Genomic DNA, 14,201 nt, shown 5'->3' with positions numbered 1-14,201 from the left:
TACTTTTCAACGCAATTGAGGGCCACTACAAGAAAAACACCCATTCAGGTACACTTGAAAAGTGTAGCCAAAAGTGAAAAAAAAATGATACCTTAGGCTACGGCTATGCTTTTTGGGATACGGCTACGCTTTTAGGGGTGATTCCTATTCGGCCGTTGCCTATTCTCAAAGGCTACGCTTTTCTGCACCAAGGGCTACGCTTTTGGTGTTTGGGAATAGGCTACGCTTTTCAAGTGATGCTGTCCAGGACCAAAGGCTACGCTTTTCAGCTTCCATTTTTACCAGAATAGGCTACGCTTTTCAACGCTACTGCATCACTTGTAAAACATAGCCGCATTGTATATTATAGCTACTCTATATAAGTGTAGCCCTAGGTCCCTTTTTTTTTTAATTTTCTGTATAACCATAGCTACTCTATATAAATGTAGCCTTAGGTCCCTCACTGTTTTTTTTATTTTCTATATGTATATAATATTCTAATAATTTTTTATACAACATAATATTTAATAATATTATTACATATATAATTTTACACTTTTAATTGAATGAGTTAAATATTATAAAATAAAATTAAACACATAATTATACTAAAGAATTTTTTTAAATAATAAAAATCATCCTTACACAATTCAAAGACATAATCTTAAGAAGAGATAATTTAAGTCACATGAAACTTGTATCACATATCAATTAAAATGCAAAGTTTGCACTCTATATCCGAAAAGAACTTAATAAACAAAAAATCCTTAATCTTCTAATCTCGGAATAATGACTAAAAATATTCTGAAGCACCTTCAAATTCTTCTCAAACACATATTTTTCATGCTGATCTTCATCACCATCAAGAAAACTCTTGGCCTTAACAATTGTATCAGTGTTCATTCCCTTATTCATTCCCAGCAAAAACTAATTTTCAAGCAGTTACTGCCCTACTTACAACTGCAGATTATCATAATTCAAAAAGAGAAGCATGTAAGAATTTTGCATACTGATTCACCACCATACGCAATCAATACAAGATTATGTTGAAGGAAATGATCAGGCTACTTACAAATATTCTTTTGACCATTCTCGCGACACATGAAGAAAACAAAATCATAGAACCGAATGAATTCTGAAAAGTCTGCCTGGCAAGAGTAACAAATAAAGCACATGTTCCAATTGCAAGTATCAGATTAAAGATTAAAAATACAAGAAAACAAACTTGTTGCTTTTCTATTATTCTCATTAAAGCTGAATGCTAAATTCACAAAATCATGTCAATCAGCTTAATTTCAAGTGCAAAAGGGGAAAACGGTGTTGTCTCAAAGAGTAAAGTGAGAATCATCAACCTAAATTGTAAAATTAAAAATGAATTGAGACAGATATATCAATTTTGCACCAATATCCCTAATGCAAAAGGAAAAACCATAAAGTAAATAAAACTGTGCTCTTTCAACTGTTATTTAATCATGTCACTCAATTAAACACAACACAACAAAACAAAACAAAAAAATTTTTTTTGGGGGTACCAATAATGGTAGGAAAAACCATTGAAGCTAAAAACAACATAACTAAGGGTAAATTAAATAAATAAAGAAAGAAAAGAAAAGAACATTGCTCACAAAAGCTAAACAAAATTGAGGGTGTATTATTGAAAAGATATATGTATAGTTAACTAGTCTAGCCATTTGAAAAGTAAATAAAAAATAATATTTTTAAATGAAAGCTAAGAATCCCAATTCTAGAGTCCTAGATTGCATTGAAGCCATGTAAAAAATTGGTCAATTATCTTGATAAAGGACATCATCATCAACATCATCATCTGCTTGAAAGTTATCAGTTTTGCACTTGATATTCAACCACTTATTGACCAATGTCTTGGGCCATGAAAGCTTCACTAAATAAAGGAGAGTAAGCAATGGCTATGGCAAAATGCGATTGCAAATGAAGCTTGGAAGCACAAATGTCATTTATTTTAAATCGAGCCTTGCTTTTCTTGGAAGCACAAATGCCATTTAACAAATCCTATTAGTCACATTGATCACTTCAATTTCATAATTTAACACATACAAATCAAGAATACGCACTATAACAAATAACAAGTATTGTAGTAGGAAGTAGTCAAATGCAACATATTTCAAGTCTTAATTTAGCATTAATTAAAAAGAATGCAATGTTGGATGAGAAACGAACCACATGTCTGTATTGTTCGAACCTTTCGTGGAGGTTAGCTGCCTGAAAAAGATGAATAAGAACAAGAAAAATGGTTAAATAATTAAAGTTAGGGACCCAAAGTAAAAAAAAAATTAATCGGAAGGGTGAATGATCCGGTGATATCAATGTATATCAATTTAGCTTAGCTTGTGAAGGTGGGAAGTGTGAGAACTCATCATCAAATAGAAAATTATTGAACAAAAGGAAATGTCAAGAATAATACATAAAATCATGATTAGTTTTCTATTTCAAAATTTAAAACAAAACTGAATACAATGCTATAAGGGAATCACAGGTACAGGGGAAATTTTACACATGTATCAGCACACTGGATTAGTGATGGCAACATCAGGAACAGAAGCTAGCACCAGTTGGGGTTAAAGTACTGCTCCTGCTTCTCTAGCCTTTCTGCGTTTGCGCCTCATCCTGAAATACTCCCTCTTCCTTGCTCTATAGTTGTTGGGATTCTCAAGTTGCACTTCTCGTGGGTAAACACTCACCTGAAGTAGAAGAAATCATAATAATTAAGCTTCAATTTGTACTCTCTATAATTTTTCTAAGTAACATAATCATGGTGTAAAAAGCTTCACTTAACCTTTTTCCTATCGGGCCCAAATTTTTTACAACTCCATCAATCAAGGAGAAGATGGTATAGTCTTTGCCAAGTCCCACATTCTTTCCTGCATGAAACTAAAAGTATTGTCCAAAACAAAATCAAAACTTAGAGGATCATGTATGGTGTTTTTTTTTCTTTTTCAAAGTGATAGGATGCTACACATTTTATATTACTCGTAAATTTCTAAATGCCAAAAACATGGTAATGGTCAAATTTTTATATATAATCAAGCTTCAAAGTTTAAGGAAGCATGATTTTGCAGTGGTAAGCAAGCTATAGTACTACCTATTCACTTTCACACAAGTTGTTGCCATTTCAGTTTTTTTTCAGATTTTGGGCGCAGAAGAGGCTGGGGATGAGACTAAAAAGTAAACACTAAACCTAAGTTAAATAATATATGTATCTATACATAAATATATAGTAACTAATTTATTAACCAAAGATGGAAGTTCAGAAGAAACAGAATAAAAGGGCTATAAAAAGCTCACCTTATCCAAATTATCAATGTGAACAGAACCAGGAGAACTTGTTTGATTACTTACTTTAACTGAGATAAAAGTTGAATCTGAATTATATATCAGCAGAAAAACCACAAGAGAAGAACAGGTCAGAAAAGTCTATACTTGTTAACAAGAATTTAGAAACAAGTTAATCAGATTTATATTTTGTAACTCATAAACATAGATATATCTAACTGATTTGGATATATATGCATTATGTATTGTGTATTGTGTCTCTGTCAGTGCAAATATTCCCTTTACTTAGTAGCAAAATACTAGTTAGTTTTGAACTGACATACTACAAAAACAGCAGCTATTGCATAAACTAGTGCCCCAATGAATGAGGCTGCTACCATGACCTGTAGGTCACAGGATAAGTTAGTTGCTTTCGATCTCTATTAATCTTACCAAATCCTTGATAATACTGTTTAGAATTTGATGCTTAATCTCTCCCTTTTACAAAAGAGGAACATGCAGAGACATCCTTAGATTTCGGCCAAGCATTCTGAAGTAGTAGGACACAGAGAACCTGAAACAATTCTAAATGTAAACTAATATGATATATTTAGTAAATCAGTAGTAATACATCTAGATACCTGCACACCCAATGAATACACACACGCACACACACACACACACACACACACACACACACACACACACACACACACACACACACACACACACACACACAGCTACCTCCAAAATGGGAGCTGAAGCAGGATACTCGGGCAAATGAAGCAAGATGCAAAATCAAAAAGCAAATTCAAACGAAGCAAGCAACATAAATACAAAAAATTAACTTTAACTCCTATCATGTACTATTCATATAGTAAAATAAAAATGTTAACTCAAACAGAATTCATAGTAAATTCATAAGATAATAAGCCTGCTCATTAAATTAAATAAATAAGATACAATACCACAGTATCTATTTGATTGATCACTTACTTTTTCTCTTCTCAACTTGTTGGTTTTTTATTATTCTCATTAAAGCTGAATGCAAAATTCACAAAATCATGCCAATCAGCTTAATTTTAAGTGCAAAAGGGGAAAACGGCATTGCTTCAAACAGTAAAATGAAAATTATCAACCTAAATTGTAAATTAAAAATGAATTGAGACATATATCAATTTTGCACCAATATCACTAATGCAATTGATGGACCAAACATGAATCCCCTGGCTTAATCTATTTTTTGGCAAATCAGAACCCAAAAAAGAACCTATAACCCTAAACCCCCAAATTAAATTTCTTTTCAAATAAATTTCTAGTCACTTCTAGAGTTAGCTATTTATGATTTTGGTCTATGTCAAATTTTTCTTATGGATTTGATCTAATTTCCTAAATACAAGTGAAATCAATCCCTCTCATCATCTTAAATATAAATCAACTTCATACTTATGAGTTATGATTTGAAATATAAGTACTTATCTGTATGTGAAACTATATTAGTGACTAATTTTACTTAATTTTGATAAGTTTTATACCAAAATGATCTGGAATAGGATGATGTAAATACCATGATAAATCCCGTCTCTTAAGGGTCTAGTTCTTCCATGATCAAAGCTGCATATTCTTCAGCCTGCTGCTGTATGTTTGAGAGTTTGTTTGTTGTGGCACTAAGGCAGATGATCTGAAAACAGAATTGATCATTTGTGATCAAGTAAACTCCTATTCTCATGGGAACAAAATGCAAAGCTAGGAAAGGAAAAAAGGTTGCCGATAAAAACTATTTCATTATCTTCATTCTAATTTTTCTATTGATGAATTTAAAAAGAAAATTCAAATAAACCTCTTTAATTTCTTCCTCGGTGATTCTTCCATCTGCATCTTTATCAACCCTGCATTATTCCAAATGAAGGTTAACATACTTAACGGTGGAAATTAAAGAAAATACCAACCAATTTATTTTCCTAGTTCTAAAATTAAGTAAAGAGGTAATGAATTAGTTACATGTCAAAGATGGTTCTGAGCCTAGAATCAAAACTCTGGTCAGAAATTTGGTCCCAAAAGTCCTTCAATTGAGCCTTGTTAATTGAATCCCCATGAATATCCCTCCTCCTAGCCAAAGAATCAAAAAATACACCAGCATGCCTCAGATTCCTTGCTCATCCTTACATACAAACAATTCAACAAATTCGAACCATAGTTATCCAAACACTTCCTAAAAGAAAACTACTTAGAACAAGTCCTTATTTCACTCACTCTCTCACACACACAAATAATTTCACAAACACTTAGAAAGCAACAACAAAAAAATAGTGCAGATTTGTTATGAACTCTTCAATTTCAATTATTACCTATACATTTTCCAAAGAGAGAACGATGAAGCCATCCATCAGTTGAAGCAGAACATTTTCCAGGTGATTCACACATTATTTAAGGGATCAGACTTTCATAGCCATATTTTATTTTATTTTGAGTTCATCAAGAATCCAACAAATTTAGCTTAGAGACCTAATAATAAGAATTGAAACTACACAGTACTTGAAACTATTAATTAGTACAATTGAAAGAAAAAGAAAACTAATAATAAGAAACAAACATAATAAGCAACTAATCTTAGTATTCCTGCGCTGCAACTAATCATGGCCAAGCTCACCTGCGTTAACGGAATAAAACCCCTAAATTTACGAGTTCTCCTGCGCTGCAACAATAGTGACCGCGCAGCGAAGAGAAGATGAGTGGTGAAGATGAGTGAGCGCAGAGTCTTCCTGGAGTGGTGAGTGGTGACGCCATGAGTGGTGAGTGGTGATGGCAAACACTTTTCTCTGATTTGAGGGTGATGACGATGGTGAGGGCGGCGCAGCGACGATCAGTGCAAGATGGTGAAGAGGAGCGACGGTCAGTAGTGCAGCAATGTGAACAGTGGTGAGTGCGGGTGAGTGGTGAGTGGGGGACGACGACGGTCAATGGCGAGAGTGAGAGGGTTTCTTCTTGTAGTGAGAGGGTCAATGGCGAGAGCGAGAGTGAGAGGGGGGCAACGATGGTGAGCTTTGGAGGCAGGGCTTCTACTTCGCGATGAAGGTGATGAAGGTGATGAGTGAGCTTTCTAATGAGGATTTACGTGTAAGGTCCCACATCGGTTGGAGAGGGGAACGAAGCATGCCTTATAAGATGGTATCAGAGCAGTTCGCTCCTATAGAGCCTGATGGACGGATTGATTATGCCTCTGGGCATACTCTGGGTATCTATACATGCTATTTAGGGTATCTAACTGATATATGAGGCATGAATGCTCATGAGCATGCATTTGGGACTTTGAAATACTAAACTAGAGATATTGAGACTGATCACCTTGATATCACTTGTTTGGTGTGAACAGGAACCAAATGGCGTCTCGTGGGCACGGTCGTGAGCGTAATCAAGGTCAAGGATGGAGAGCTAATGAGGTAACCATACCAATAGATAGTTTGACCGATATCGTGACCGCAATGACGAGTGTTGCTGCTGCCATTGGTACTGTTGCTGCCGCGACCATCCGAGTAATGGATTGGATGGAACCACAAGCTGGAACTGGCAACAATGATGATAATGAATATGAAGGTGGACATAATGCTTCGAATACAGGGGTACCACTGAGTTATCTGGAGCAAGTTAACGTGGGTCAGGCAACGGGAGAAAGCTCAAAGAGGGCTGAGGTAGCAAGAAGTGATCACCGAGAACCCTTCACAAAGAAAAAGGGAAAGATTACACCGAGGAGCCAAACTTTCAAAAAGAATCGCTTTGTCGCTTCACATTCTCAGCGCTGGAGCAATAACCGAAGGAACGATAACCGTCTGGATCCGAATGCTGAAGGGAAAACTAGTACTCAACTGGATAATTTAAGGTGCCCAAGGTGCAAGAAGTACCATCCAAACAGACCGTGCAGGGCCGGATTAGGCGTATGTTACAAGTACGGGAGACCAGGGCATATGTCTTGGAATTGTCCATACAAAGAAAATCGGGATGCAACTGAATTTAATTCTCATAGCCGAGGTAATTTTAAACCATCAGTTGAATTTCTAATTTCCTTGGATACGGTTAATATGTAATACTCGTTCGTGATGTATGACAAGTTTCAGTAATCATGAGGTCCAAGTCGATAATTAGTCAAAAACTATTGGTTAGTGAGACGGAGTGACACTTAGCTACCTTAGAGGGGTGGTTAGACTTTTGAAGGTTAAGGATTAAGTAACGTAGTGGAAGCAGGTTGGACCATATCTAAGGAATCAGGAGTGTTGAGGGTTACACGAAATTATTGTTTGGAATTCAGTGACGGTGAAACTTTGAGGAAGAGGAGTAGAGCGAACACAACCTTTAGCTGTAAATTGTTAAGAGGTAAGTGAAGATGAAACCAAACCTCTATACGAGAGAGTTTCTAAGACAATTCTTGAAGGTGTGTCAGAACTTCCATTTCAAAGAGAAAGCGAGTTTGTGATAGACTTAGTGTCGGAAGCCGGATTTACTTCAATCGCACCACAAGCAAAGATATTATTATAATCGGTAGAATTTAGGATTGAGTGGAAGGGAGTAATAGAAGAGGGAATCACCTAACCAACTATTTCTTTGTGGGAAGCATCGGTTATTCTGGAGAAGAAGGAAGAGAACAGTAGGAAACCTTATGCAGAGAGAGTGTGCTAACGAACCTTCGCGACCCGATCTAATTCTTCTTTTGAAACCTGCATTGACATTCGATCCGGAGCTCTTCCTAAATAGCTTGACTACCTTTCTAACTTTACTCCTTGTGCGCATGAATATTGTTTCTTCCAGGATGAGTCTGAGCTTGTCTTGGTATAAGCGCGTAATCCTTGAATCTTGTATGCTCGCTATGACTAGAGTTGCCCCTATTCGCAAACCATGTTCTTCAAAATCAGCTGAGACTTCTTTGATTCTGTACGCTCTGTTCTTCCTACAAAAGGTCTCTAATTTGAACTCTTTTCTTGAGATACACCCAGGTTCCTCTCCTTGTGTATTCGATCATTTCGGTATATTCCTGATCAACCGTGTACAAGATTTCCTTTCTGACTTATTACAAACACCGTTTGTATTGCTCATTCATTTTTCGAGCTTAATGTCCTTTTGAAAATTAACATGAGCCTATATTAGTATCACGTATAAAATATAGTTATGACTGTGGAGATGTTGATTCCTTAAGAGCATGACTTTTGGATACGGAAGATGAAGCAGGTAAGCGTGCGCCGTCAGAAAGAGTTTTGGAGCTTTAAATTCTTGTCGACCACAAAGCCTATGATTAGTTTAATGCGCTAGAAATACACCGGTTACATAGATACCTGAATATGAAGAGAGCTTTCAAACTCCAAGAGAAGGATTAACCCCAAATCCAGTAATTAGAATACCCGAACTTATTTAACAACTCGGAATTAGTGCGATACATTACCAGAGTGGTTTAGGATACGTGTAAATACAACATCGTGAAGTGGTAACGGATGCCCTGAGTAAGAAGTTTCTGGAGAAATGCTTGGATATAAATTTCGGAGAAAGGAAGGCTAGATAAGTTGGAACTTTAAATTGAATATTAAGGGTATAGCTAAAGGAGTCAAACTAAATCTATTGCGGTTTTAAAACATAGCAAAGATGAAATGCAGGAAGCGTGAGGGGACGATAAAGACCTACCGAGGATGTCGAAGTCTGGCAAACGAAAGGGAACTAAGAAAAGATTTATATGTTTAATGTCGAAATAGAGATTGTAAAGTCAAAGACTTAAGGAGTGCAATAACGGTGATAAGGGGATACTAAGAGTACTGAAACCGGTTGAATCCAGAAGACACCAAGAGAGGGTTATGTGTTGAGGTCGAAAGTTGAAATAAGAAACTGTTGTTCGAAGCTTACAAGAGAAAATTTTCGAAGTTACCTTGAGATTTTTAAAACCTACCACGAATCCAAGAAGATATTTTGAGCAACCAGAAATGAAGAACGAGGTGGAAATCTATGTGATTACAAGTTTGACGTATGAGAAAGAAATGAGAGACCACCAGAAACCGTTCGAAATGTCACAGCCGTCGAAAGTTCTACATTAAAGGTAAAAGGGAATAGCTATCGATTTCGTAATAGATTGCCAAGGTCTAAGACAAAAGGTGATACTGTTAGGGAATCGTGGATCAAGTGATCAAGTCCGTTTTGCCCATCGGAGCAAACTACTTATTAGGAATACCAACGAGACTATACATCAGGGAGAAGGTGAGACTCTACAGTATGCTAAATAGCCTTGAATTAATTGGAAACTGGAACATCAAATGTCTTAATTCCTGAATTTGATAGCCGAGACAACAGAGGAAAAGTTACGCAAATTTGAGTAAAGATTCTCATTATGGGAGCCGACAAAAGAGATAGGCAGATCTAAGAAGTTAAATCCCGCCAAGTTAGCCTATTTCAAACTTTGGAGAGTATTGATGGTCAGTGGCGTGCCAAATAGTTTTTGTCGTACCTTTCGAACCTATTCCAACATACTCCGTATGTCGTAACTTCTGAAGCACGCCTCTAAATCAAATTCATGTCTTACAACCTAAGCCAGCTTAAATGAAAGGAGATGGACGTATCGAGTGATGAAGTCGGTTTCAAGAAACTCTGAATATACCAAAGGACTACCCACACCTCTTTTCAGATAATTGAATCTGAATTTTGAGGGCAAAATTCCTAATTTGGTGGGTAGAATGTAAACCCCGCTAAAATCGGAAAATAATTAGTCAATAAATCAAATTTTAAATAGGAAAATTAAAAATGCAAAACTAGTATCAAAATAGGATAGAGCTCGTCAAAACGAGAATTTTGATACCAATTTCGAAAATTTGGCCCAAAATCGGACCGGAAGGACCGAACCGGTTGAACCGGGGCCCGAACCGAGCCCGTGGGTCCAACCGGACCCAAACACTTAAAGAAGACAGCAGCTCCTTCTTCCCTCATTTGCATGCAACGCAGCAAAACAGATTTGGGGAGGAAGAAGAGCCCCCAAACCCTTAACCTCCTTTGATCCACCATAACTCTTCCGTCCGGGCTCCGATCGCCGCACCGTTTACGGCCACGCGCTCAGCGCGTCGAGCTCTACCTTTCTATCCGAACAATTTCATTGGTAAGTCTCCTATTAAGTTCAGAATCCCTATCCCTCTTTCTTTGGTAAACTTGGAAACCTATGGTGAATCTTGTCCAATTTCTATGTTCTAGGTTCAAGTTAGCTTCCGGAACTTGTGGGCTCAAGCTATTGAGCATATGGGTATGGTAAGAACACCCTAACCCTAGCTCAATCTTGTTTTTGGTAATAGAAAACTGAATTGGAACATATATATGTGTATTAGGTGTAGTTTAAGAGGGTGTTTATGCATTGGACTTGAATTTGGATTACTTGGAGCTTTGTTGGTGACAAGGCTTACTTTGGGGCTGTTTGATTGAGCTTGGAGGGGCTGTGATTTTGTGTTGAGAGGCTGCCTTGGGTGAATTAAGTGATCGGCCAAGGTATGATTTAAGTTTTGCACGTTTAATATTTACGGTGTTGTGAAAACTTAGGTTAGAGGAACCATAGGATAAGTTGAATTGTTTGTTGTATTTAATGATTAGCCTTGTAATGTTGTTGGGATAGATTTGTTGGTGGATTTATATATTGAAATTATGAGATGTGGAAGTTATTAATGGTGTGCTCTTATATTTATTTATGATGGATTAGGATTGGTGTTTGTTAATAAGGATGTAGAGTTGTGTTGTGGTGGTATTGCATATGTTGTAACTAATTATGTAATGATCGAAATTGCATGAGACCAAGTCTGGGCTAAACTTGGGAATATAAGGAACTAAACTGGAAAATTTGGGACCTTTTTGTTAAATATACAATTTATGGAAAATTTTTAAAGTTTGGTTGTTAAATCTGTCCTGCAGCAGAAAAGGTCAAACAGGGCAGCAACTTGTTTGTCTTGCTGCAACTTTTACGAGTTGAGTTTTGGAGCAAAACTAATTTTTTTATAAAATTTGATTAACTTGATTTATTACTCTAAAACTTTAGAATTTTAAGAGTTGAGGATTGGGAGTTGTAAATTTTTGAATATTGGTGGTCAAAGCTGAAAAGAAACAGATTTCAGCAAGCTATGCATCAACTTCCAATACTTGTAGCTCTTAGAATTGAATAGCAATTGGGTTGCAATCAAGACACACTTGTTTCTAGATGAGCTAGGAGTTCCCAAATCAAAATTTAGCTTAATTGGAGTTTTGTAATTAAAGTTATTCAAATTGAAAGGTACTAAGCTTGTTGGTTTCTAAAGCAGATTTTGACTCATTTTTACTTAACTTCCAGGTAATGTAACTTCTTCATTAAAAATGGTATTAACTTAGAACTAATTGAGAAAGAAACCTGGATGAGTAAAGTTTGACTAAATTAATTTTTAAAGTCATTGGATTTAACTTGGATTTTATATTGAATTTTGAATATCACATGCTGCTGCTGTTTTTCTGGTTTTATGCACTGCATAACAGTCACGGTTTTTTCTTTATTCCTAAGGCTAGAAAAATCAGAAAATTATGATCTTTAATTTGTTAGAAATCTTATTTCAAGATGAACGCCTGGACATAAAGTTTGTGCAATTCTGATTTCATTTGCTATATTAGAAATAGAAAAGAAAATAGAGTGTTGAGAATGTCTTAGTGATAGTCATGGGTCCGAGAAGTCAAAGATTAATCTTCGTGTTACGTGAATGATTTAATGTTAGATTTGGGTTGATTTTAAGATTAATCGATATTAAAAAGGTTGAGAAGAGGATGGTAAATGGTTTGGTCAGGACCCGGAAAGGGTAAACGTAATGAATTATAAGGGAATGATGATGAAAAATGTGAAAGGGAAGTTGTTGATAAAAGAAGTTAACCTACCATGGCTTGATGAATGATTAAATAATGATTATGATTATGAAATGGCTTATGGATGATGATATCTGAGATACGAGTTTCCCTGGGTAAAAACCGTGGCTTGCCACCACGTGTTCCAGGTTGATTCTCGATACTCTGTTAACCCTACGTCGTAAGGGTGACCGGGCACGTATAAATTCCCGGGTATGGATAACCCCCATTGAGTGATTTATATGATGATTGAATGTGAACTCTATGCATAGACTCTTGGGGATGCGCGACGGGGGACAGTCTAAGGTTTTCGGACTTGTCGGGTTGGCTGGATAACCGACAGATGGGCCCCATCAGCCATAGGACAGGCATGCATCATATGCATTTGTTTGTATTGATTGCAATGCATTTCCTGGATATGCCTAATTGATATATATATATATATATATATATATATATATATATATATATATATTACCTGCTATTTGTTATACTTGCTATTTGTACTATTTGATCATTACTTGTGCGTGAACTTGTTTGGTTGATTGTTTCTGTTGCATTCTGAATGATGAAAGGATGGAGGAAACGGAGGAAATGGTTTGGTGTTAGGTTAAGCTTGAACTTGAGTAAGTTAGGCAGATTTAGAATACCTACCCCTGTTTATGGCTTCTGTTTAGTACTTAAGTTGGATAATTGAATAACGGAGTTCTAGGACTGCCTATGGCATTCTCAGGACCGTATTTCTTATGCGCGTGGCACTTTTACCATGCTGAGAACCTCCGGTTCTCATTCCATATTGTATTGTTGTTTTTCAGATGCAGGTCGAGAGGCTCCTCACTAGGCGTCTGGATCCTGGAAAGCGAAGTAGTCCTTGGGTGTATTTTGGTTTTCTATTTGTATATATGTATTTAGCTTACTCTCCAAGTAACTTATGTATGCTGCTCCTCTTAGAGGTTGAGGGAGAGATAGGAGTTTATTTTGGTATTTTGGTATATTTTGGGGACACTTATGTATGTTTATATGTATATATGTATCCTCGGGTCAGCCTTAGCTTCGCAGGCTGAGTCAGAGGCTAGTTATGCTGTTCCTTGGCTTTTCTTTATCCCTTCATTTATTGCTTTATCATGTTCCTATTAGGTTTCTTAGCACGCAAGTAATCATTTCCTGAGCGTTGCGCTTTTTGTTTTGCGTTTTTGTTTTACCCATTTTTCAAGGCTCCTAGTTAAGTGTCTTTTCTCTATTATTATATATATATTACTATTCTTAGAGATCGTAATACCTTACTAACTCAGTCTTATGACTTAAGCATAAGACTAAGTATGGTAGGGTGTTACATAACAGCCCAGACCACCCGCTAGCACGATATTGTCCGCTTTGGCACACAAGGCCTCACGGTTTTGCCTTTGACGATAGGGATGATAGCCGAAGCCCCCACACTCACTCGTCAAAACGCGTCATGCTAGGGAAAGGTATCCACACCCTTATAAGGCATGCTTCGTTCCCCTCTCCAACCGATGTGGGACCTTACAATCCACCCCCCTAAGTGAGCCCAGCGCCCTCGCTGGCACATCGATTCGGGTTCTGGCTCTGATACCATCTGTAACAGCCCAGACCACCCGCTAGCACGATATTGTCTGCTTTGGCACACAAGGCCTCACGGTTTTGCCTTTGACGATAGGGATGATAGCCGAAGCCCCCCACACTCACTCGTCAAAACGCGTCATGCTAGGGAAAGGTATCCACACCCTTATAAGGCGTAGTCAATACCATTTTTAATGAAAAATTTACATTACATGGAAGTTAAGTAAAAATGAGACAAAATCTGTTTTAAAAACCAACAAGCTTAGTACCTTTCAATTGGAATAACTTTTATTACAAAACTCCAATTAAGCTAAATTTTGATTTGAGAACCCCTAGCTCATCCAGAAACAAGTGTGTCTTGGTTGCAACCCAATTTCTATTTAATTCTAAGAGTTACAAGCATTGGAAGTTGATGCATAGCTTGCTGAAATCTGTTTCTTTTCAGTTTTGACCACCAATATTCAAAAATTCACAGCTCCCAATCCTCAACT

General features: G+C 36.8%; 1 protein-coding gene across 3 annotated transcripts; it reads left to right on the top strand.

The window, feature by feature from the left end:
* The first annotated feature begins 6,647 nt into the window (after positions 1–6,647).
* LOC148567297 (uncharacterized) lies at positions 6,648–12,970 on the top strand. Of its 3 annotated transcripts, none has more exons than XR_015880551.1 (3): positions 10,415–10,525; positions 10,608–10,764; positions 12,945–12,963. XR_015880551.1 is itself a non-coding variant. In XM_088483034.1 (2 exons), exons 1-2 carry the CDS (start codon positions 6,648–6,650, stop codon positions 12,968–12,970), a joined length of 672 nt encoding a protein of 223 aa, XP_088339160.1. The 3 variants fall into 3 exon arrangements, 1 of the variants encoding a protein (XP_088339160.1); XR_015880550.1 differs by having other exon boundaries at positions 10,415–10,530; XM_088483034.1 differs by lacking the exons at positions 10,415–10,525; positions 10,608–10,764 and adding an exon at positions 6,648–7,293 and having other exon boundaries at positions 12,945–12,970.
* Positions 12,971–14,201: the final 1,231 nt, after the last annotated feature.

This window comes from Arachis ipaensis, chromosome B4 (assembly GCF_059453495.1).
Source record: "Arachis ipaensis isolate K30076 ecotype BB chromosome B4, ASM5945349v1, whole genome shotgun sequence".
In the NCBI taxonomy this organism is placed as follows: Eukaryota; Viridiplantae; Streptophyta; class Magnoliopsida; order Fabales; family Fabaceae; genus Arachis; species Arachis ipaensis.
This window is presented reverse-complemented; position numbering and strand designations above follow the sequence as displayed.